The 21,318-nt window shown below is 52.8% G+C and overlaps 2 protein-coding genes across 3 annotated transcripts; one reads left to right on the top strand and one right to left on the bottom strand.

Annotated features, from left to right (window-relative positions):
- Window positions 1-2,046: 2,046 nt before the first annotated feature.
- Window positions 2,047-3,376, bottom strand: MRPL36 (mitochondrial ribosomal protein L36). Of its 2 annotated transcripts, none has more exons than XM_012475312.2 (2): window positions 3,304-3,376; window positions 2,047-2,531 (listed from the first exon to the last, which is right to left on the bottom strand). In XM_012475312.2, the coding sequence occupies exon 2, from the start codon at window positions 2,517-2,519 to the stop codon at window positions 2,211-2,213; it is 309 nt and encodes a 102-aa protein (XP_012330735.2). In that variant the 5' UTR covers window positions 2,520-2,531; window positions 3,304-3,376; the 3' UTR covers window positions 2,047-2,210. The 2 variants fall into 2 exon arrangements, with proteins under 2 accessions (XP_012330735.2, XP_012330736.2); XM_012475313.2 differs by lacking the exon at window positions 3,304-3,376 and adding an exon at window positions 3,217-3,288.
- A 1,424-nt stretch (window positions 3,377-4,800) lies between these two features.
- Window positions 4,801-20,289, top strand: NDUFS6 (NADH:ubiquinone oxidoreductase subunit S6). The gene is made up of 4 exons (XM_012475314.2): window positions 4,801-4,955; window positions 5,723-5,776; window positions 18,646-18,768; window positions 20,092-20,289. Exons 1-4 carry the CDS (start codon window positions 4,824-4,826, stop codon window positions 20,152-20,154), a joined length of 372 nt encoding a protein of 123 aa, XP_012330737.1. The 5' UTR covers window positions 4,801-4,823; the 3' UTR covers window positions 20,155-20,289.
- Window positions 20,290-21,318: the final 1,029 nt, after the last annotated feature.

The following is a 21,318-nucleotide window of genomic DNA, read 5'->3' on the forward strand; positions in this document are numbered from 1 at the left end:
AAGGGTGAGGGCAGCAGCGCCTCTTCTCGTCCGCACCCCAGGGCCCAGGCTAAGGGTGCTTAGAAAGCATCAGCAAGCGGTGCTGGGGGCCGTCAGGCCCCTCTGGTTCTCAAAACCACGTCACCCACCCGGTGAGAGATCAGAGACATGGTGTGCGCGCTGGCTGGAGGTCGCAGGCCACTGAGTCACTACGGCAACCCTGCTGACTCATCACACCCTCCCGCACTGTTCCGGTGCCGTATGCAGACATGTGCATACATATGTGGACACATACACACACACATGCCACATACACACACACGCACACACACGCTTGAGGAAAGTCCCCTCTTGAACTGTTCTCGGACCCGGTGCACAACAGGTCTCCTCGTGGGGTGTGGCTTCTGACACTTTCAGGGTCTCCTGGGACACACCCTCTAAAGCATCCACAACGCCTCACTTAAGAACAGCTTGTGAGGGCTTCCCTTTCACCGCACAGAAGCAGGGTCTTCGCAGAGCGGCCTCCCTTCTCTTTCAGGGAAGACACGCCCTCCACTTTCTTCAACTGGGCCAGATGCCTGCAGGCTGCAACACCCACGTCAAGCCGCTTGCAGAGGCCCTTCCTGGCCGCCCTCCTGTTGTGAGGGTGAACAGGCACAGCACGGAGTTCCTGGCAACCCACACTGGCGTCTGCTCCCCCGAAGTCGTGTGGGTGCTGGGGTTGGGCTCTGGCCTGGTGTGGCCATGGTGCCCCCCTGCTGCTGACCTGGACGGGAGGGCGCCACGGTGCCCTCTGCTGCTGATCTGGACGGGAGGGCACCATGGTGCCCCTCTGCTGCTGACCTGGATGGGAGGGCGCCATGGTGCCCCCTGCTGCTGATCTGGCCTGGTGTGGCCATGGTGCCCCCTGCTGCTGACCTGGACGGGAGGGCGCTCCCCCAACTCCCCCCAGGGCTAGGCTCCTTGCATGGTCTCCTGTCTCAAGAAACTCCTTTTCTGGGAGAAGAGGAGGTGTCCCTGGCCAGGAGGAAAGGAGCTGTGGGAACGCTGTCCCAACCTCTCAGCACCTGCTCTGGGTTGGACTGTGCTCCCCAGTCCCAAATTTGTATGTTGACATCCCGATCCCAGAACCTCTGGTGATTATATGTGGAGACGCTATAGAGATTAAATTGAGGTCGCTGAGGCGGGCCCTTATCCAACAGGACTGGTGTCTCTTATGAGAGGTTAGGACAGATGCAGAGGGACGCCCATGTGAGAGTGCAGGGAGAAGACCCCTCTACATGCCAAGGAGGCCTCAGGAGGAACCAACTCTGCTCTCACCTTGATCTCATACGTCCAGCTCCGGAACTGAGAAGACACTTGCTGATAAACCCCCTCTGAAGGTACTTTGTTACGGCAGCCTGAGCTGACAGCGCTCCACCAAGCTTGGGCCTCACTCAACTCCAAATCCTGGTGAGCAGGCCAGGACCAGCCCACTCCAGCCCTCCAGGTACTTGCCAGCTTAGAGGTGTGGCCATCCTCTAGCAAGGGAGCTCCTCACCTCCCCCTGAATCTGGGCTCACCCCAGGGACTTGCTGAACCAACAGAGTGCAGCAGAAATGCCATGACGGAAGGAATTTCTGAGGCTGGGTCATAGGAAGCCTCCTAGTGTCCGAGTGGGTCTCTCGAGACACTCATCTCAGGAAGCTCACTCTGGGGCAGCGCAAGTCACGCCCTGAGCCCTGCCTGAGGAGGTGCCATGTGCAGTTTGAGGGGCACTGAGGCCCCAGACAGGAGTGCTGGTGCCATCTTGGAAGTGGGTCCTGAAGTTAATGGCAAATAGATCAGAAAAACAGCTCCGCTGAGCCCATGCCAAATGCCTCACAAATTGGTGAGCAACGTAAAATGGCTGAAGCCACTAAGGTCGGTTTGTGCAACGACAGGTGAGCGAACACTGACTTCCAGGAGGCCCTGAGCAGCCTCACGGAGACTGAAGGACTCCTGCCCGCCTTGCACCCGGCACCGCCCCGTCCCTACTGCAGCCAGAGTTCAGGGAGGATGAATGAACTAAGCTATTCAGACAGTCTATTCAAATAGGAAGACGTTTTTAATTGGAGCGTTTTAGAAATGAGATGATGCAGTGTCCTCTACAGCTCCTCATTTGCACTGAAGAGTGACAGGTAACCTTAGCGCGTTTGCCTACCGTCACTCTCCTGATGACGAGAATGTGCGTGACTCTGGAGGGAAAGCGACTACATCTGTCTCTGCTTGTGCCTCGGGTGGGTTTTACAATAGATGTACCACCGGCCCCGCCTCTTCACCCGGTAACAGTCCTTGCAGCGCTTCTTAAGGACACCCTTGGTTTTGAACCCCAGCGCAGGCAGCAGGTGAGGGAGGCCGGGTGAGAGAAATGACCGCACTTCTGCCCCCGGTTCCACAGCCACGGGGGCCGCACCTCGAAGAGATCCCAACAGAAACGTGGAGAGGGCTGGAGGCTTCAGGGTGTGACGACTGAGACACAGCAGAGGGCTCACCATTTTCCTTATTAAAAGAGTTGCCATGTCGTGGCCAATCTACGGGAGAGGGAAAAAAAGGTGTTACAGCTTCTCCTGTGTTTCCACCTGCTATTTAAGGCTTCCTTTCCCGTTTCACTGAGGCTTGGGAAGGCAGCGACTATGGGGTCGGAGGGCGCTTCCACACCAGCTGCAGCCTCGACCACAGGTTCAAGTGTGCCAGGAGAATAAGGGGCACTGGACGGTGGCTTCCTTCCCTTGCCCGCCTGCTGCAGGTGTAGGCGAGTGCGCAAAGCCCCGCGATGCCGAGGAGCGGCTGACTTGGCCGGGAGGGAGCTTACACTGAGGCCGCATCGCTTTCCAAGTCACACCAGGTAAGGGGCGGTTCAGCCGACGAGCCCCTCCTTCCCCCTTTCCCCAGTCCCAGGGGCCCTCCCTCGGGCCAGTTTCAGGACAAAACCCCGAGATGGCAAGCCCTGGCCTCCGCTGGGAAATGCACGGAGCCCTGGCAGTCCGGCCGCCCGCCCCTGCTTCCCCACGCGCCAGGGGCCCCGGCTGGAAGGAGCTGTGTCTGCAGCGCCCGCAGGACACCGCGGCGCCGGGGCAGGCTCTGCGCGCTGGCTGTGGGGTCGCGCTTGGAAGCCGCGGGATCCCCGCCCCGGGGTCGCTCGACACCCCCTCCCGCCGCCCAGGTCGGACCCGCGCCCCAACTCTGACCCTCCGACACCGCCAGGCCCCGGCTCACGCTTCTCTGACCGCGGCCCACGCGGCCCCACAGGCCTAGGGGGCCCAAGGTGGCCGGCCCCACCCTCTCGAACCCGGGACCCCTGACCTGAGAAGACAGCGCCGGTACCCGGCCCCGCGACCTCAGCCCGCGCCTGCGCTCCCGTGTGCCCACTGGGACGCGGACGCCGCTGCCAGGAAGGAAAATGGCGGCGGGAGTCACGTGGCGCGCCCACGTCCAGGGCCGGGCGCAGAGATGCAGCCGCGAGTGCGCAGGCGCGAGACTGAGGCTGGCCGACTGCGCACTCCCTGCGGGCCGGGGGCACAGCTGCGCTGCGGAGCGGGGAGCTCTCGGCAAAAAATGCGAAAAACAGGAACGAAAATGGTTATTCGGAACAAAAAAGAAATTACAACCAATTAGACCTTAGAAAAAGCTGACAAGTACCAATGTCAAAACAAACCGAGAGAGAGGACATGCTTTTAAGGGGACATCCCGGGAGAAATGTAAACAGGCTCCGGGAAACGAGTGGAGACCGGCAGTGGTTCCAACTGGGTACGGCTGTTTTCCCCGACATTATGGAACGCTTCAGACATACATTAAAACGGGAAGAACTTTACAGTGAGCACCCGTATACTTGCCACCTAGATTCTACAGTTAGCTCTCTTATCCCTGCCTTTTCAGGGATGTACCCGTGACTCCATCCGCCTAACTTTGCGTGTGTCTAGGTGAGTTGCAGAGGTGGCTGCATCCACCCCGCGCTCCGTGCAGGCCCCAACGCTTCAGGCGCATCGCAGCGCCCACTTTCACACCTGACTCGGCGAACAGCGGGCAGGGCTGTGGAGTTGATCAGCTCTAGGGCAAATCTGCCCGACCACCACGTTTATTGAGACAGCTTTCTCAGTTTTCGGGAGGTTTTTCTGTGCATTCCTGTTTCTCACCGCCTTTCCCCCTCTTCATCTCCCGGCCTCTCATCCATCTCTAGTGTTTTGTTCTTGGAGTCACCTGGTCCTCAGGCTCTGACCACAGCAAATAAAAGCTGGATGCTGGAGCGTTAAGCTGGGATTTATACCCAAGTCAGCCCTAAACAAAATGGGCCTTTTTAGAGGCTGTGTTTGCATGCTGGATAAAGTCAATTGGCGTACTAGGCTTTGCTGCAGAAATCTTCCAAATATACTCTTTCTCCGCGGTTCCCCATAACCTCACATAGGAATGCTTGCCTTGAACCAGGAGAATGCACTTCCAGTCTCTTCTGCTAAGCAGTCGACTCCTTCACCCAGTACAAGTTTTTGATATTTAAACGTCTCATGATTATCGGTTACCATAGGAACATAAACCTTGTATTTTCAGTTTACATCCTCCCCTGCCTGTCCCTTAAATAAGAACCATTGGGCACTCCTAAGAGCTGAAGATTGCGCACACCACTGCCTGCCTTATCCGGGCCCTAACTCCAGCCTGAGGCTGCAATTGCCAGAGGATGCACCTGTGCAGCGCATGCGCACCCTCCGCCCCGACTTGCGCGCGCTCCCCAGGGCGAAATAAGTCCCGGGAGTACGAGCGCCGATAGGAGCCGTGCGCATGCGTCGGCTCTAAGAGCAACGTTGCGCCGGGTCAAAGGTCAGCCACGCAAAATGGCGGCGGCGGTGACCTTCTGCCGGCTGTTGTGCCGGTCCGACGCGGCTGCGCGGAGCCTCTCCCTTGGCACCAGATGTTTCGGGGTGCAGGTCTCGCCGACCGGGGAGAAGATCACACACACTGGCCAGGTAACGGCCGCTGGGTACAAGACTCCTCTTCCTCCGGCCGCACCTCTGGCGGCTGGTGGCGGTGGGCTCGCCGGGCATCCGCGGCTCTGGTTCTGCGCCAACGGCCGCGCAGGTCGTAGTAAGGTTGTGCTTGTGTCGCTCAGGCGCCGGGAAGGAGGCCTGCGGGTCGGGACGGTGGCGGCGGCCGGCAGCGGTGGGTCTCGTCTTCCCAGGGCCTGCGGGCTCTGGAACTGGAAGGCTCCCCGGCGGGCAGCCTTTGCTGTGGAGTGACTGTCCATAGGCGGTCCGTGGCCGCTGATTTTTTGGGTCAGCGTTTAGAATTGTGTAATATTCAATAATAAACTTTAGTAATCTGAGAAGTTGGTTGTAGTCCAAAGCACAAAAATATTGTAAGCCAAAATGAAGAACAAAGGTAAATGTGCCCTAGAAGATTTAAGGGGGATATATAAAGCTATCTGGCCATATGCGAAAGAAGGTTGGGGCGGTTCTCCTCGGTCAGGATTTGTCTCTCCTCCTCAGCTTCACCTTCCCGGGCTCCTTCTCTATGCTGCTCTCTGGTTCAGGTGCTCACCTGTTTTCATCCCAGGTATCTTGCTAAAAATACTCCTGATTAACTGTGTACTGTGCCCCTCACTTGTTTGACTTTTCATCAATGGCCCAAAAGTTAAGAAAAACACTCACCTGTAATATTTATGATTGATACGAAGTGACTTTTTTCAGAATTAGGCTGTTAAAGTCACACATGGTCTTTTTGTTTTTTTTTCCAGGTTTATGATGAAAAAGACTACAGGAGACTTCGATTTGTAGGTCGTCAGAAAGAGGTGAGTAAAAGTTATAATGACGAGAGGTAAGCTTTCATAAAACTTTTAGGTAACCAACAAGAAATAAAAATTAACATATAAGATTTAAATAAATTCTCCCCCTACTGCAAGGACCCTGGCAGTTCTGGACGGGATTCTACATTTAAATAAATTCCCCCTACCGCGAGGACCCTAGCAGTTCTGGACGGGATTCTACATTTAAATAAATCCCCCCTACTTCGAGGACCCTAGCAGTTCTGGACGGGATTCTACTTTCTAATTGTGTTAATTGTGTCTATTTGTGTCTTGTTTCCCCTGAAATGCATTACGTAACATTGGAGCTGTAGTTCTGGTTTATATATAAGTGGAAGTGATCTTTTTTTAAAATTCTCATGCCTTCTTCTGAGACTCTCAGATTAAAGTAAATCTTACCAACTTTAAAAAATTACTCTTTTAACAACTTGGAGGTGTGTTTTTCATAGTTTTCACCAAATAAATTAGTATGTGTTTTTACAGGGACTTACAGTGACGAGCTGAAAATCCACGAGTTTTTCTTCCCTTAGTGGGTCTGTTAGCTCTATACATTGTGAGGGAAGATCAGTTCAGGTCATCTCTGAGTGACCACTGGAGAAAGAATGTTGAAATTAGAATCCTTCTGCCTAAATCAGCCTTTTTTTTCTTTTTAAACCTGACTCCCTATCGCTCATGTCTATGAGCTCCTGGATTCTTAATTAGCTCAGGCATGCTTCCATGTTTCCTGAATTTTTTTTTTTTTTCATTCTTTTTCCCACTTTGGTTAGCCTGGTTATTCTTCTTAACACCTTAACGATTCCTAAATCATATATTTTCCCTTCTCCCTTAATCTTGGTTACATTATCCATTCCCAGTGTGTAGTTTTTCTACTTCCGTTCTGGAGCTCCAGGGCATTCCGGAGAAGCTCACATGATCATGAATTGAATATAAATTCACATTCTGAAAATTCATCTGGTTCGCTGTTGTATGGTTTGATGAGTGGGTGTCAGAGAAGTTTGTATTCTGGTGGTTGGATATTTGACAATGCTCTTGAATGCTGGGTTGAGAAAGATCTTGAGGCTTGATCCACATTCAGTGAAAGAGTATGTCATGATTGATTAGTGATGTCTGCCAGGATCATGGTGGTGGAAAGGGGGGGTGTCTAGTGGGTTTGCCTGTCAGAGTAGAAGCCGTGTGGACTTGCAGTCTAACAATTGTGAGGTTGAATCACAGCATAGGTTCAGTTTTCTCATTTGTAAAATGGAAACCCTGTGAATGTTTTTAGTAGAATCGTAAGTCTCCAGTGAGATCCCATGTAAATTGTCTAGTAAGTGGTGGCATGTGGTGAGTCCTGCTACTCTCCATCCTCAGAAAGCCTTTTTTTGTTTATTTGAATTGTTAGTGTATTCTAAGCAGAAGCATCTGTTCCATATGCTGCCTTCTCCAGTGCTGTAGCCCAGTGATTGACACAGAGGAGCTCATGGCATTGGGAATGGGACATTTCTTCTGTGTGCAGGCTATCTTGGTCATCCTTGTTAGGTACATGAACTTGACATTTGGAAGGTGGAAACCGATGGATGTCGAGAGAATTCACAGGCCCTTTGGTTTCTTTTGGCAGTGATCGTGGAGAAGGGGAGGTTTCTCTCAGTGTGATGTGGTGCCCATTCTCAGGTTTCCTGGGTGTCGATGGGTGGTTGTTACTGAGGCAGTGGCTGGACTCTACATCCCTGCTTTGTGAGTGTCGTGGCAGGGTCATGGGGACAAGGTAGGAGCCCCAGATAGAGCATTTCCGGAGCAGATTGGTCCTGAAACCATTGGGCTCATTCATGCAATCTGACCCCCAGCCCAGCTCCCTAACTCAGTTCTTGCTGTGATGTAGCAAATACGCAGGTCCCCGTCACAAACACCTCTCTGCTGAACATTCTTTGTGTAGCTTCTGATTTCTGGTTGGTATAGCACAGGGTAGCATGGAAACAACTTAAAAGAAACCAAACAGAATCAAGATTGGTGAAGCCAGTAAGGGTGCGTGCAGGAGAGTGTGGTAGTTGTGCCTGTGACGGCAGCTCAGCCAGGCTCTCCTGGCTATGACCTCAGTGCTCCAGCCGGCCGAGCCTCTCCAGTGCCTTCCCCCCATTCAGCATCCCGAGTGTCCAGGGCACGCCTTGGCATCACACCTTGGAGGTTCGAGGCGTGTTTATAACATGATGAGTGGGCATCCCGCCAAGCTCTCCTTTCAGCACAAATTTGTGTTTAGCACTATTTATAACAGTTTTTTGGCTTCTGAGAGACTTAATTTTTTTGGAACACTTTTAGATTTACAGAAAAACTGAAGAAAGTAGAGTTTTCACAGCACCCCGCCCCCCTCAGTTTCTGCTGTTCGCTGCCATCTCTCATTTGTGTGCTGCCTGTGTCACAGCTGATGAGCTGCTACTGATACATTACGATTAACTCAAGTCCACAGGTTCACCTGATGTTATATATTCTAGGGTTTGGGCAGACGTGTAATGATGTGTCCACCATGACAGTGTTGTACAGAGTTCACTGCCCTAGAAATCCTCTGTGCTCTACCTGATCATCCCTCTTTCTTCCCAACCCCTGGCAGCCCCCGATCTGACTGTCCCTCTAGTTTTGTCAGGTAATACTTTAAAAAATGAACTGGGCCAGGCAGAATAGGCTCATGCGTGTCCTCCCAGGACTGTGGGAGGCCAACGTGGAGTGATCGCTTGAGCCCAGGTGTTCAAGACCAGCTTGAGCAACATGGTGAAACCCCGTGTCTACAGAAAATACAGCACTTTGGGAGGCCATGGTAGGGTGATCACTTGAGCCCAGGTGTTCAACACCAGCTTGAGCAACATGGTGAAACCCCGTGTCTACAGAAAATACAGCACTTTGGGAGGCCAAGGTAGGGTGATCACTTGAGCCCAGGTGTTCAACACCAGCTTGAGCAACGTGGTGAAACTCCATGTCTACAGAAAATATAAAAATGAGCCCAGCATGCTGGCACATGCCTGTAGTCTGAGCTACGTGGGAGGGTGAGGTGGAAGGATCATTGAGTCTGGGAGGTTAGGGCTGCAGGGAGCCGAGATCATGCCACTGTACCCAAGCCTGGGCAGCAGAGCAATGCCCTATCTCCAAAAGAAAAAAGAAAGAAAAAGATAAACTGAATCTGAACGTCACCCATAGAACAAGGCTAGCAGGAAGCTGGATAATTGAACTGGTCTTAGCAGGAAAAAGTGGAAAGTGTCTGTGTGTGACTCCTGCCCAGCTTTGACTGGGGGTGCCTGCAAAGGAAGCCATGGCCCCCGGGCCTGGCTGGAGAATGTGCCACCCACCCCCAACCCTGAAGGAAGGGACCAGAAGTCAGGCCTCACATGGTCCTGGAGTAGGTAGCACCCTAGGTCACACGAATGAGGTGGAGGGCTGGAATGGACTTGGAGGTGACCAGGTATTTCTCCACTGTTGATGGAAATATTTTCATTGCTTTATAGTCATATGTGTAAAATTGAAAGCAGGTATGACCTGTCCTGTAATAGAAGAGGTGATTGGGTGAGGTCTGCAGTGAGGTGTAGTGATAATAGCAGTACAGCAGCCTCGTAGCCAGGTATAGTAGTGATAATAGCAGTACAGCAGCCTCGTAGCCAGGTGTAGTAGTGATAATAGCAGTACAGCAGCCTCGTAGCCAGGTGTAGTAGTGATAATAGCAGTACAGCAGCCTCGTAGCCAGGTGTAGCAGTGATAATAGCAGTACAGCAGCCTCGTAGCCAGGTGTAGTAGTGATAATAGCAGTACAGCAGCCTCGTAGCCAGGTGTAGCAGTGATAATACCAGTACAGCAGCCTCGTAGCAGGTGTAGTAGTGATAATGGCAGTACAGCAGCCTCGTAGCCAGGTGTAGCAGTGATAATAGCAGTACAGCAGCCTCGTAGCCAGGTGTAGTAGTGATAATAGCAGTACAGCAGCCTCGTAGCCAGGTGTAGTAGTGATAATAGCAGTACAGCAGCCTCGTAGCAGGTGTAGTAGTGATAATGGCAGTACAGCAGCCTCGTAGCCAGGTGTAGTAGTGATAATAGCAGTACAGCAGCCTCGTAGCCAGGTGTAGTAGTGATAATAGCAGTACAGCAGCCTCGTAGCCAGGTGTAGCAGTGATAATAGCAGTACAGCAGCCTCGTAGCAGGTGTAGTAGTGATAATGGCAGTACAGCAGCCTCGTAGCCAGGTGTAGTAGTGATAATAGCAGTACAGCAGCCTCGTAGCCAGGTGTAGTAGTGATAATAGCAGTACAGCAGCCTCGTAGCCAGGTGTAGCAGTGATAATAGCAGTACAGCAGCCTCGTAGCCAGGTGTAGTAGTGATAATAGCAGTACAGCAGCCTCGTAGCCAGGTGTAGCAGTGATAATACCAGTACAGCAGCCTTGTAGCCAGGTGTAGTAGTGATAATAGCAGTACAGCAGCCTCGTAGCCAGGTACTTGACAACGTCATCTGCTTCTTTGGTCAGAACCTTGGGCTGCCCTGCCTGGCCGCATCTGGATTCAGGCTCCTGCGCTGATGGGTTTATGAGGGCTGTGTGCTTCAGCGACTTATCTCGTTGGCACGTGGGCTTTGAGTCCCTGTAGATGAGGAATTAAATACTGAATTTAAATGTTAGTGTCCATATGCAAGGTTTTTTCTTTCGTTTTTTGAAAAGAAATTAGGTAGGAAACCCAGAACATCAGGAGGCTGGGATCCCTTGAGTGCGGCTCTGTGCAGCCCTCTCCCCCCGTGTGTCGGGATATGGAGCAGCCGGGGCTTCAGGAGGCTGGGATCCCTTGGGTGCGGCTCTGTGCAGCCCTCTCCCTCCGTGTTTCAGGATATGGAGCAGCTGGGGCTTTAGCCTGTGCCTTCGTCTGCCCGCCAGTGGGATAGATTCTCTCTCCAGGTGTTCACCAGTGCTGAGTCACTCCCCACCTGCACAGCCCACAGCTGGGCGTTCAGGGCAGAGCAAGATTCTGGACGTTTTCTTCGATACCTGGCTGGCAGGGTGAGTCCGTTTGTGACCCTGTGATCTCTCCTGCCTGGCTCTCTGTTCCTCAGTAGCAGGCTCTGAGGTGCGTGGCGCCTCCAGGTTTAGGAGCAGCTGCCCACGCTGCTGATGTCTACTTGGCATGCTGTTTTGTTGTGATGATGTGAAGTTTTATCCTTCTGAGAAGAGTGTGTGCAGATTTCTTTAATGGAAATAACTGAGTAGCGCTCGAGGGAGAGGAAAGCTACCGAGTAGTTTTCAGTGGCTGCAGATCCTCAAAACAGAAAACAAGCGTGGGTGGCGATGTGAAGAAGTTGGAACTTTGTGCTTTGCTGCTGGGAATGTAAAACGACGCAGCCACTAAGCAAAACAGCCTGTGGGCTCCTCAGACAGTTGACCTAGGACTTCCATCCAGTCCAGCGGGTCCACTTCTGAGTGTGCCCAGAAGAACTGAAAGCAGGGTCTGGGGTCCACTCGTTTTCATCCCAGCTTTGTTCACTGTAACTAAAACCTGGAAGCAGCCGGGGGTCCATTGTCAGCTGAACAGAGAAGCAGAACGTGATCCGTCACAGACAGTGGAATATTGTTCCTCCTTAAGCAGGAAGAACACTGGACACGCCACAGCATGGATACACCTGGAGGGCGTTGCACTCAGTGAAATGAGCCAGTCACGTAAGTGTCCCGCGGGATTCTTATGTGAGGGGCCAGAAGAGTCGGCTCTTAGAGGTAACAGTAGCTGGTGGTTGCCAGGGGCGGGGTGAATTTGGAGGTGGTGTTGAGTGGAAACAGGGTTTCCGTTTAGGAGGTGGAAGGTTCTGGAGACGTGTGGTGGTGATGGCTGCGCAATAATGTGATATACGCAATGCCCTTAGAAATGCTAAAGGTGGCGCATCTATGTTACATGTTGTTACTGCAGTTTAAAACAAACTTGAGGGGGAAGTGGCTTTAGGTCCATGCAGGGAATCGACCAGAGGTTCTTCCCTGTGGCTTTCGTGGCTGGCATCCCTCATTCTTGTTTCTCCCAGGAGGCCGGCAGGGCAGGACGCCCTCAGGTGGGGAAGCGAGTGAGCCTGAGGCTGGGTCCACGTGGCACCTCTGGAGGCTCTGCACACCCACGGTGGTAACTCGTGTTATCACCCAGGACTACAGGACGCCTCAGATCAGCAGTGAAGACTTGTGATATCTTGCACCCACATCGAGCAGTCTCTTGAGGCCAGCACAGCACCACCCGAACCATGCTGGCCCTTGTTTGTGAATGCTGCTGGCTGCAGGACGGATATCAGAGAGCTGAGAGGGAGTGCTGAGGCGCCCAGGGGTCTGTATGAGCTGAGAGGGAGTGCTGAGGCACCCGGGGGTCGGCAAGAGCTGAGAGGGAGTGCTGAGGTACCCAGGGATTGGCAAGAGCTGAGAGGGAGTGCTGAGGCGCCCTGGGGTCTGTATGGGCTGAGAGGGAGTGCTGAGGCACCCGGGGGTCGGCAAGAGCTGAGAGGGAGTGCTGAGGCGCCCAGGGGTCTGTATGAGCTGAGAGGGAGTGCTGAGGCGCCCAGGGGTCTGTAAGAGCTGAGAGGGAGTGCTGAGGCGCCCAGGGGTCTATATGAGCTGAGAGGGAGTGCTGAGGCGCCCAGGGGTCTGTAAGAGCTGAGAGGGAGTGCTGAGGCGCCCAGGGGTCAGCAAGAGCTGAGAGGGAGTGCTGAGGCGCCCTGGGGCCTGTATGAGCTGAGAGGGAGTGCTGAGGCACCCAGGGGTCTGTAAGAGCTGAGAGGGAGTGCTGAGGCGCCCAGGGGTCTATATGAGCTGAGAGGGAGTGCTGAGGCGCCCAGGGGTCTGTAAGAGCTGAGAGGGAGTGCTGAGGCACCCAGGGGTCTGTAAGAGCTGAGAGGGAGTGCTGAGGCGCCCAGGGGTCTGTAAGAGCTGAGAGGGAGTGCTGAGGCGCCCAGGGGTCGGCAGCTTCAAGCATCAGCCACTATTCTAGGACCGGGACCAGGGGAATAGGTGGCGTCACCAGGAGGATGTGGTGGGTGCACTGACCTTCTGCTGCCAGTGGAGCCCCAGGTGGGAGGCAGGACTGGGAATCGGGTGAGTGCTAGGGTGAGGCCCCCAGCCATATAGCAGTGGCTGAGAAGGTCACACAGGTGAGAGGAAGATTGAACTCGAGGGGCCTCGGAATTCTACTCTCCTCCTTTGCAGATCATCTGGCTGGTGACACGGGGAGAGCCATCCTTGGAGGGTTTAAGCGGGAGGTTTGCCTGAGCCTGTCTCTGTCTTGAAGCAGCCTCGGTGTCCTTTAGGGAGGGTTTGAGGCACAGGCATTTTGGTGTGTGCCGCGGCTGCTCTCCAGAGCTCTTCTGTGGCTTCTGCTTCTGTGTGCTCCTCCTCCCAGCTTCCCTCCCATATACGCCATCTTTACAATGGGGCAAAGGCAGTCGGATTTGAAAAGAAATCTTTTGGGTTAATAAGAACCGTGGGTCTTTGCTTCCTTTAGAAAGGCTTGGACTGTCAGAAGTAATGGTTACAAAGTGAGGTTTATTTATCCCAGGACCCAGAGGAAAATTATTGGAACTATGAGTTCATGAGCCCCAGGTTCACACGCTGGTGGCCTCGTGGGTAAGCTGGCTCGGGGGGCCCTTCACTTCCTCCCTCGAGCAGCTCCGGGGCTTCCTCTTTGCTTCTCTATCGTGTCTTTGTGTCTGGTGATTCTTTCTCTTCCAAGGCATTGGCAAAATTAGTCACTGGGCTCCACTATTCTCAAAGCAAGTTTGAACGTGTACAGATAACTCAATTGTGGTTTTAGAGCATTTTCTGTGGAAATACTTAGTTTAAAAATTAATTTGAATGAAAACTTCAGTATTTCCTGTGGTTTAAAAATTACATACTTACACAGACATATATACACATGTATGTTTAGCTAAATATAATCATTGGCATTAATGTTAAAAATGCCTGATGTTCTGAGTCTATACATTTGCATTCATGGGGTGGGTATTCTACAGAGCATCGATGATTCAGCTGGGTGGGTATTTCCCTTTTGCATTGGTTTTGATGCTGGGTCACGGAATCCTATGTTTTATATTTTATCTTTAACAATTGTAATCTCAGTTTGATGTAATGGAGCTTTCACTCCTAAAGATTTAAACCGAAATGTTCTTATGCCCAGTCAGTTGATTATCAAGAGGTCAGTGGAAAGAGAGTTTCCTGTTTTTACATTAGTGACGTGCAGAGGACGCGTTTTACAGTGGTTGGACAGTTCACTGTATCATGCGCCATGTGCTTAACGAGAGATGGCGTGCGGGCTGCCGTGGCAGTTCTCCCGGGATTCCCTTGTGAAATGCAGCCACGCTCCTCAGTCTTTCTTACCTTTCCCCAGGTGAAAGCAGGTGAGAATGGAGTCTTGAGAACCTAGAGCGTCCAGTGAGATGGAGCCTTGGGTTTGAACCTGGAGCGAGGCTCTTTGTTGTGGCTGGGTGTGTTCACTGCCGGTTCTTTGTATTCCTGCGGTTGCACTGAGCTCCTGGAGCCAGACGTTTGCTCGTGATGGGCGGTCAGGGTCACCCTTGAGCTGTGCACACTAAATGACAGGAGGACATCCCACGTCAGTCACCTGTGTCGAGGCGTCAGCTGCCCTCCCTGTGGGGAGGTGGCCGGTCTCTCTGACTGTCATGATTGGGGCCTGGCAGTTTGTCACTTAGGCAGACACCATATTATTTACACCATAAGGCTTCATTTGTATGGTTAGTTGCCTCGCCTGCAGCAGGGGTGAGCAGAACATCGCTCACTTCAGAGCCCACTGGAGGCGCTGGTATGAGGCGAGCTGCCAGTCTGGTGGCAGAGGCCTGTGTCGCAGGAGCGTGAGAAAGGACCTGGCAGCACCGCCCCGCTCAGGGCTCCTGCTTTAATGTGGCTTCATTTTCCACTAACTTCCTTCTGTGTTTCTGGAAATAGATCTCCAAGGAAAACTTTACAGAATGGTCATCTGTAACTGACCCAACCTCTTGAAAAATAAACCTTTCCAAAATGTATCTGTAAGGGAAAGAGTGGTGCCTGCCTCCAGTTCTCTGTGACTGTGTGTGGCGTCGAATGAGCCTCTGGCCTCCAGAAGTGGGTGACTTGTGATGAGCCCTGTTGCTGCTTCCACTCTGAGGCGGGGACTGTAGGAGGAATGCGAGGTTCCAGGCTGTGCTGTGAAGCCGGGGAACCCCCGAGCAGCGTTGGCGGCGGAGGGAGGGTTGTGTCATGCGCGGTGGAGCGGGCCGTCCAGGAGGGGCCGTGCTGGTAGACCCCCGCCCCTGGACTTCAGGGCCTGCCGGGGGTGGAGAGTTGAGTTCCTTCCCTCTACATGCGCAGACGCCAGAGCTCCACTTCCCGTGGCTTCCCGGTGCTTCGTGCCTTGTCTTCCTGGCACTTACTCACTGATTATTCCCAGGGGCAGCTGACAGGGGCTGGCTCATTACAGTCAGAGGAAATCAAGGCATGTCCCCTTTCTGGGTTCCCAAATTTGCCATTATGAGCATCATAAAATACATTATTTGCCAAGCCAGGATGTTTTACTGCTTTTTAAAAAGCATAAACTATGAAGCGGAGGTGTGGTCTAAGGATTCCCTTTCCCATGTACCCAGGCAGTCAGTTTTGACAGTTACCAACCGAGACAGGTGTCAGAATGGCCAGTCTGACTTCAGCTCTGCTCTGCCTCCACCCCGGCCCCCCAGCCCCTAGTAAGTTCGAAGTAGATCTTTGACATCATGTTTATCGAGTCTAAATTTATCTGTGTATAAGTTGACCCTTGAACAACATAGGTTTGAACTGTGAGTCCACTTAATAAGTGGCTTTTCTTTTGCCTCTGCATACCCCCAACCCCCCACCCCGAGACAGCAGGACTAACCCCTCCCTTCCTCCTCGTCAGCCTGCTCGACGTGAAGACCTGTGTGGGGATCCACTTCCACCTAATGACAGTTGATAGAGTTTCTCTTCCTTGCGATTTCCTTAATTGCATTTTCTTCCTCTAGCTTACTTCATTCATATTCGATACTTGTGACATGCAAAATATGTATTAATCGACTGTTGATGTTATTGGTGAAGACTCTGGTCAGCATCAGGCTGTGAGTAGTTCAGTTGTGGGGGAGTCAAAAGTTATGCAGATTTTCAGCTGCATGGGGGGTGGTTCCCCAGCCCCTGAGTCGTTCAAGGATTAACTATACAGTCAAAAGATACTAACATTTGGATTTTACAGGGAAGTAAAAAAATAAAATAAAATATATTAACATGACAACAATATTACACCTTGAAGTTCCAATAATTCCTTTAAACTAAATATCTCAGTGGCGGTAAATGTTCTTGGTCATGCATGGTTTGAAATGTGATCGTGCGACTCCGAGCCCAGGTGCGTTCCTGCACTGCAGTGTTGGTGTCTCTTAAGTCTCTTTTAGTCTGTAGGTTCCCATGGACTTCCCGCTCTGTCTCTTTTTCTCATTGGAAAATTTATTCGTGAGAGCGCCCAGGTGCTTTCCTCTGTCGAGTCCCCACGGCTGGAGCCTCCTGACCGCGTCACTGTCGAGCTGGTGACCTTGCTCTTGTCTCTGCATGTTTTGGGAATTAGTTGGAGCTGGAGGCTTGATCAGATTGAGGGTCGGTGTTTTGTTCCTGGTGACACTGCTATGTAGGTGATGTTCCTTCCGTCAGGAGCCACATAGTATGTAATCGGTTCTGGTTGTAGTGAGAGACTTTGATCATTATCTCCTACATCTGTGATTTCATAAAGGGTTGTAAAATGATATTATCTGTCTTATTAGGTTGAATACTTATATCAAAAGAAAGTTTGGTCCTGAGGTAAACTTTCTGTAGGAAAATCAGAAGAAATACTTGATTCTTTCTCTTTATTTACCAGCCTTTAATGGGTTGATTCTCTAGTGTCTGTTTGTTTTGTGTTGCTATAACAGACTACCTGAGACTGGATAATTCATAAAGAACAGAGATTTGTTTCTTACAGTCTGGAGGCTGGGAGGTGCACGGTTGAGGCTGTGTCTGGTGAGGGTGGAAGGTGGAAGGCCTGGAGAGTGTGCATGAAGGGGGACTGAACTCATCCTTCCACCAGAAGCCCGGCCGCCACCTGTGAGGGCAGCCAGAATCCCTCATGAGGCAGAGCCCTCGTGACCTCAGCACCTCGAAAGGCCCCGTCTCTCAACACTGTTGCATTGAGGATTCAGTTTCCAACACGGGAGTTTTGGGGGAGCACATGCAAACTGTAGTGCCTAGTAAGGTAATTAATGAGTTTTTTAAACATGTTTATGAATCATGGGTGTAAATATTTGTGTTTCTGTCCTTCGCAGTTATAATCCCCTTGTCCTTCCAATTTCTGGTATCCCAGATCATCCCATGTGGCAGGTTTCCCCAGGTTGACTCCTCTTTTGACACAACCTCAGTTGCCTTTAAAACTTCCTTGACTTGTGCCACAGTACAGTGTCTGCGGTTCATCCTGTACCATTTCCTGCCCTGGACCCAGAATCAGGCATTTTTGAAAGAACCCAGTCCCTTCCCTTTGGTGTGAAAGGGTGTTTAGAGACCACCGTGTGGGCAGCCAGGGTGCTCATTGCCACTGGGTTCATCATGGTCCTGGGGATGGAGCTAGGAAGGGTGTGTGTGGTCATCAGATGTGGGATGAGTTACACGGACCCTTCCACACTCAATTCAGGGTCACGAGACTTCTTTCTGCCGGACCAGTGAGCCTACATCTCTGGTTCCTTCCCCACACTGAAAGTCCCGACGTTTCAGTAGTGATTTGCTTTCCCTTGGAGGTGGTTTTGCTCTCCAGGTGTGTCCTGTTAGAAATGCTCCCGTCACTCTCTCACAGTTTCTTGGAATCCGTAGGTCCATTTGTCTCCTTTTTGTCATTTTAAAAGTTTAGTTTTATGACTTTGAAAAATGTGAAATGTGGTTTCAGAGTCAAATTTATAAAACTTCAAAGAAAGGCTGACCGTCATGCTCACAGTCCTTCTCACAGTAGTGCCTGTTCAGTGCTTTCTCCTTTGGGCGTTGTGTAAGTAAGTGACTATGTAGGCTGACCCCCGTCTTCCCCAGGCCAGTCAGTGGAGCCTTCTGTCCGCTCACCCACTGTCTGGCACTTCCGCATGGTCCTGTGTCCTCCTTCACCCCACGGCGGTATGGAGACGTCGTTTTCATTCCATTTTGATTGTAACTCAAAAGCATCAGCACACAAGCAGGAGGTGAAATTACCAGAGTCTTTCCCGCAAGTCATAAATGACCAGGTGGAAGACACAGTGGATGAGTAGACCCAGTGTACGGTGGCAGCAAACAGGAGAAAACACTTAAGAATGGCCTAAGCAGCGTTCAGAACTGGGAAAGCCGGAGACGTTGTGGTCTCGTGGATTGCCGTGCGGGTGGCGTTTTCGGCATTTTAGATAAATCTCTTCCATCGGTATTCCGTTTACTGAGGTGGATGACTGCATGGAGGCTCGTGAGAGAATGTTCTTATGACACGCACACCGGAGCCTGTGGGGAAAGGCCTGTGCGGTGCAGGTGCTCTCGGGTGGGATGGGGCAGTGTGGTGGGGAGAGGAGGGCGTGGCAGAGCCCACAGGCGCCTGTCAGCCAGCGTGTGCCGAGTCAGACGGGGGACTGAGGGAAAGCCTCTGTGCTGCTCTGCTCCTTGCAGAACTTACTTGGAATAAACTTTCATTTATTCCAGTGAAAAGTAAATGTGTGTGTAGACCCTAAATTACCTGTGAGTCATGAAGGTCTATGGTGATAATAGTTACATGAAGCACGCACCATAGATCCGTGCTGATGGTACACGGGTTTGTGTGTGGGGCTTAAATTGTATGAAGTTAGCAAGTTTGTGTATTTGTTTATGTAAGTTTTTCTTCTTGTTCCAGGTGAATGAAAACTTTGGCATTGATTTGATAGCAGAGCAGCCGGTGAGCGAGGTGGAGACTCGGGTGATCTCGTGCGATGGTGGCGGGGGCGCCCTGGGCCACCCGAAAGTGTACATCAACTTGGTGCGTAGCCAGCCACCTGCACACACGCTAGCGCGGCCTGCTGGTCCTCACGCTCCCCTTCACCCCCAGTGCCTGTTCTTCTGCCCCCTTCTCTATCTGTTCCCGAGGCGGCCCTTACGGGGTTCACGCTGCTGGCACATTCACCCCACGGCCCCACAGTACAGGTCCTAGCCACAGCAGCGTGTCCAAGAACCCCTTCCAGCTGCAAAGTGGTGGACGGTGTGTTTCGTTGGGTTACCCTTAATGTCCACCTTCCTCTTCTCAGAGGCTCAGGCGTCTGCCTCCTCTCTGGCGCTTCTCAGTTTGGTCATCATCTTAGCTCAGGCTGCCACACACCGCACCACAGGCCGGGGCCGGAAACAACAGACATGTGTTTCCCACGGCACTGGGGGCCGCCGTCCAAGGCCACGGTGCCACTCGGTTGGTTCCTCCTTGGGGCCTCCAGGACTTGCAAATGAGGGCTCCTCTCTGTGTCTTCACAGGACTGTCCCTTCGTGGGTGTCTGTCCTCATCTCCTCTCAGAGGACACCAGGCAGATTGGATCAGGGCCCTTGTATGACCTCATTTCACCTTAATCACCTCTTTAAAGGCCCCAGCTCCAAATACAGTCACGTCGGGGCTAGGACTTTGGGGGGCACACAATTTATGTTTTAACAGTCCCTGTGTAATCCTTTCTGCCTGTTGATGAGTGTCATATACAGGACCATTGAGAAAAAAGAACACAAGACCAGCGAAGGAGGCCGTGGCTGAAGCTGGGATATGGACCTGGGGTGCAGGGAGGGAGGGGGCACCGCGGAGCACTCAGGGACTCAGGCAGCTGCCGGGCTTGGTGTTCGCGTTACAGGACTTGAACTTCATTAGAGCTGACCTTCATTAAAAGCTGTCATTATCTTGGTGCCTGTCCTGAAAGGGGACAGTGTAACAGGCATAAATGGTCAAGCAGCCTAGGGCAGGACTGGGCACCCAGCTGCCCTCTCCTGGGCCCCAGCCCTATGGGCCTCGCCCGGGTGTGCCTCGTGGTCCTGTGCAGTACCCGCCGCAGCCCCAGGAAGCTGAGGTGTGGGTGCTGCATGGGTCGTAGCTGCAGCCAACGGCGATGTCCCTGGGGGTCCGGCGGGATGGCTGCCTAGCCCAGGTGGGAGTCTGAGGCCGGGGGCTTCAGCTGGGGAAAGCGAGATCGACAGTCTCCATTCTTACTTCAGTACTATTTTTATGTGTTTCTGACAGTCTGTTTTAAGTTTTACAGATGCATTTTCGATGCGTGATATCTAGATTGGAAGTAGAATGGGGAAACACGACAACATTCCTTTTGAATTTTTTCAGGACAAAGAGACAAAAACGGGCACGTGTGGTTACTGTGGGCTGCAGTTCAGACAGCACCGCTAGAGCCATGACACGGGGGCCCGCAGCATCCACATGAGCGTTTCCACGGGAAGATGAGCGCGGGAAGCCCCCTGACTGTGTGTGAAGGGTGTTGCTGGTGCTGAATAAAGGTATTCCATATTGCTGTCATGGCTGAAATTTATATGTTTGTGTCTTTCATGGGCTGGGCTTTGGGGGTGAAAATCCACATGGACATAAGACATGAGGGAGGAAGCAGTGTCCGCTCCTGAGTGAGCCTCCTGCGGCCTCCGCGTGTGAGCCTCATCGCCTCCTGCGGCCTCCGCGTGTGAGCCCCAGCCGCCTCCTGCGGCCTCCACATGTGAGCCCCGCCGCCTCCTGCGGCCTCTGCGTGTGAGCCCCAGCCGCCTCCGCGTGTGAGCCCCGCCGCCTCCTGCGGCCTCCGCGTGTGAGCCCCGCCGCCTCCTGCGGCCTCCACATGTGAGCCCCGCCGCCTCCTGCGGCCTCTGCGTGTGAGCCCCACCGCCTCCGCGTGTGAGCCCCGCCGCCTCCTGCGGCCTCCGCGTGTGAGCCCCAGCCGCCTCCTGCGGCCTCCGCGTGTGAGCCCCAGCCGCCTCCTGCGGCCTCTGCGTGTGAGCCCCGCCGCCTCCTGTGGCCTCCGCGTGTAAGCCCTAGCTGCCTCCTGCGGCCTCCACATGTGAGCCCCAGCTGCCTCCTGGGGCCTCCGCGTGTGAGCCCTAGCTGCCTCCTGCAGGCCGCCATGTGCCTTCCCGGCTGCTTCTGTTTTCTTTTACCCTTGGGGCCACGTGGGCTGCAAGAACAGGCAGGGGGCAGGCAGGGAAAAGAAGTGCTCTTGCTTTGCAGATGCAGCTGTGCTTCAGGGAGCCCAGCCAAGGTGGCTTCTGAGTTGTGAGTGCAGGAGGAGCCGTGGGCCTCAGCTGGTCTGATGGGAAGGCCAGTCTCTCCTGTCGCCGCCTGCAGAGCTGGACTCTCTCCATCCTAGTCCTTACGTTGACAGCTCCAATCTTAAAACCCAAGAATTGAAGCACTGATTTGATGGTATTGAAGTCACGTATTGGCCAAATTAAGGACATTATGTTTTTAAAAGAGGTTTATAATGTAGTGTAACACAAAAATAAAAGTAGAAGCTTTGAGAGGGAAAGGAGTCTTGCTAGAATGATCCAGGAATCTGGCGTGTGAGGAGTGGGA

This window comes from Aotus nancymaae, unplaced genomic scaffold (assembly GCF_030222135.1).
Source record: "Aotus nancymaae isolate 86718 unplaced genomic scaffold, 86718_ANA_hifiasm-v0.15.2.pri h1tg000014l, whole genome shotgun sequence".
Classification (NCBI taxonomy): domain Eukaryota; kingdom Metazoa; phylum Chordata; class Mammalia; order Primates; family Aotidae; genus Aotus; species Aotus nancymaae.

Coding starts and splice junctions, on each gene's coding strand:
- MRPL36 (XM_012475312.2), bottom strand. CDS start 2,519: ATGGCAACTCTTTTAATAAGGAAAATGGTGAGCCCTCTGCTGTGTCTC.
- NDUFS6 (XM_012475314.2), top strand. CDS start 4,824: ATGGCGGCGGCGGTGACCTTCTGCCGGCTGTTGTGCCGGTCCGACGCG. Junction 4,956..5,722: donor AGATCACACACACTGGCCAG/GTAACGGCCGCT, acceptor TTTTTTTTCCAG/GTTTATGATGAAAAAGACTA. Junction 5,777..18,645: donor TTGTAGGTCGTCAGAAAGAG/GTGAGTAAAAGT, acceptor TTCTTGTTCCAG/GTGAATGAAAACTTTGGCAT.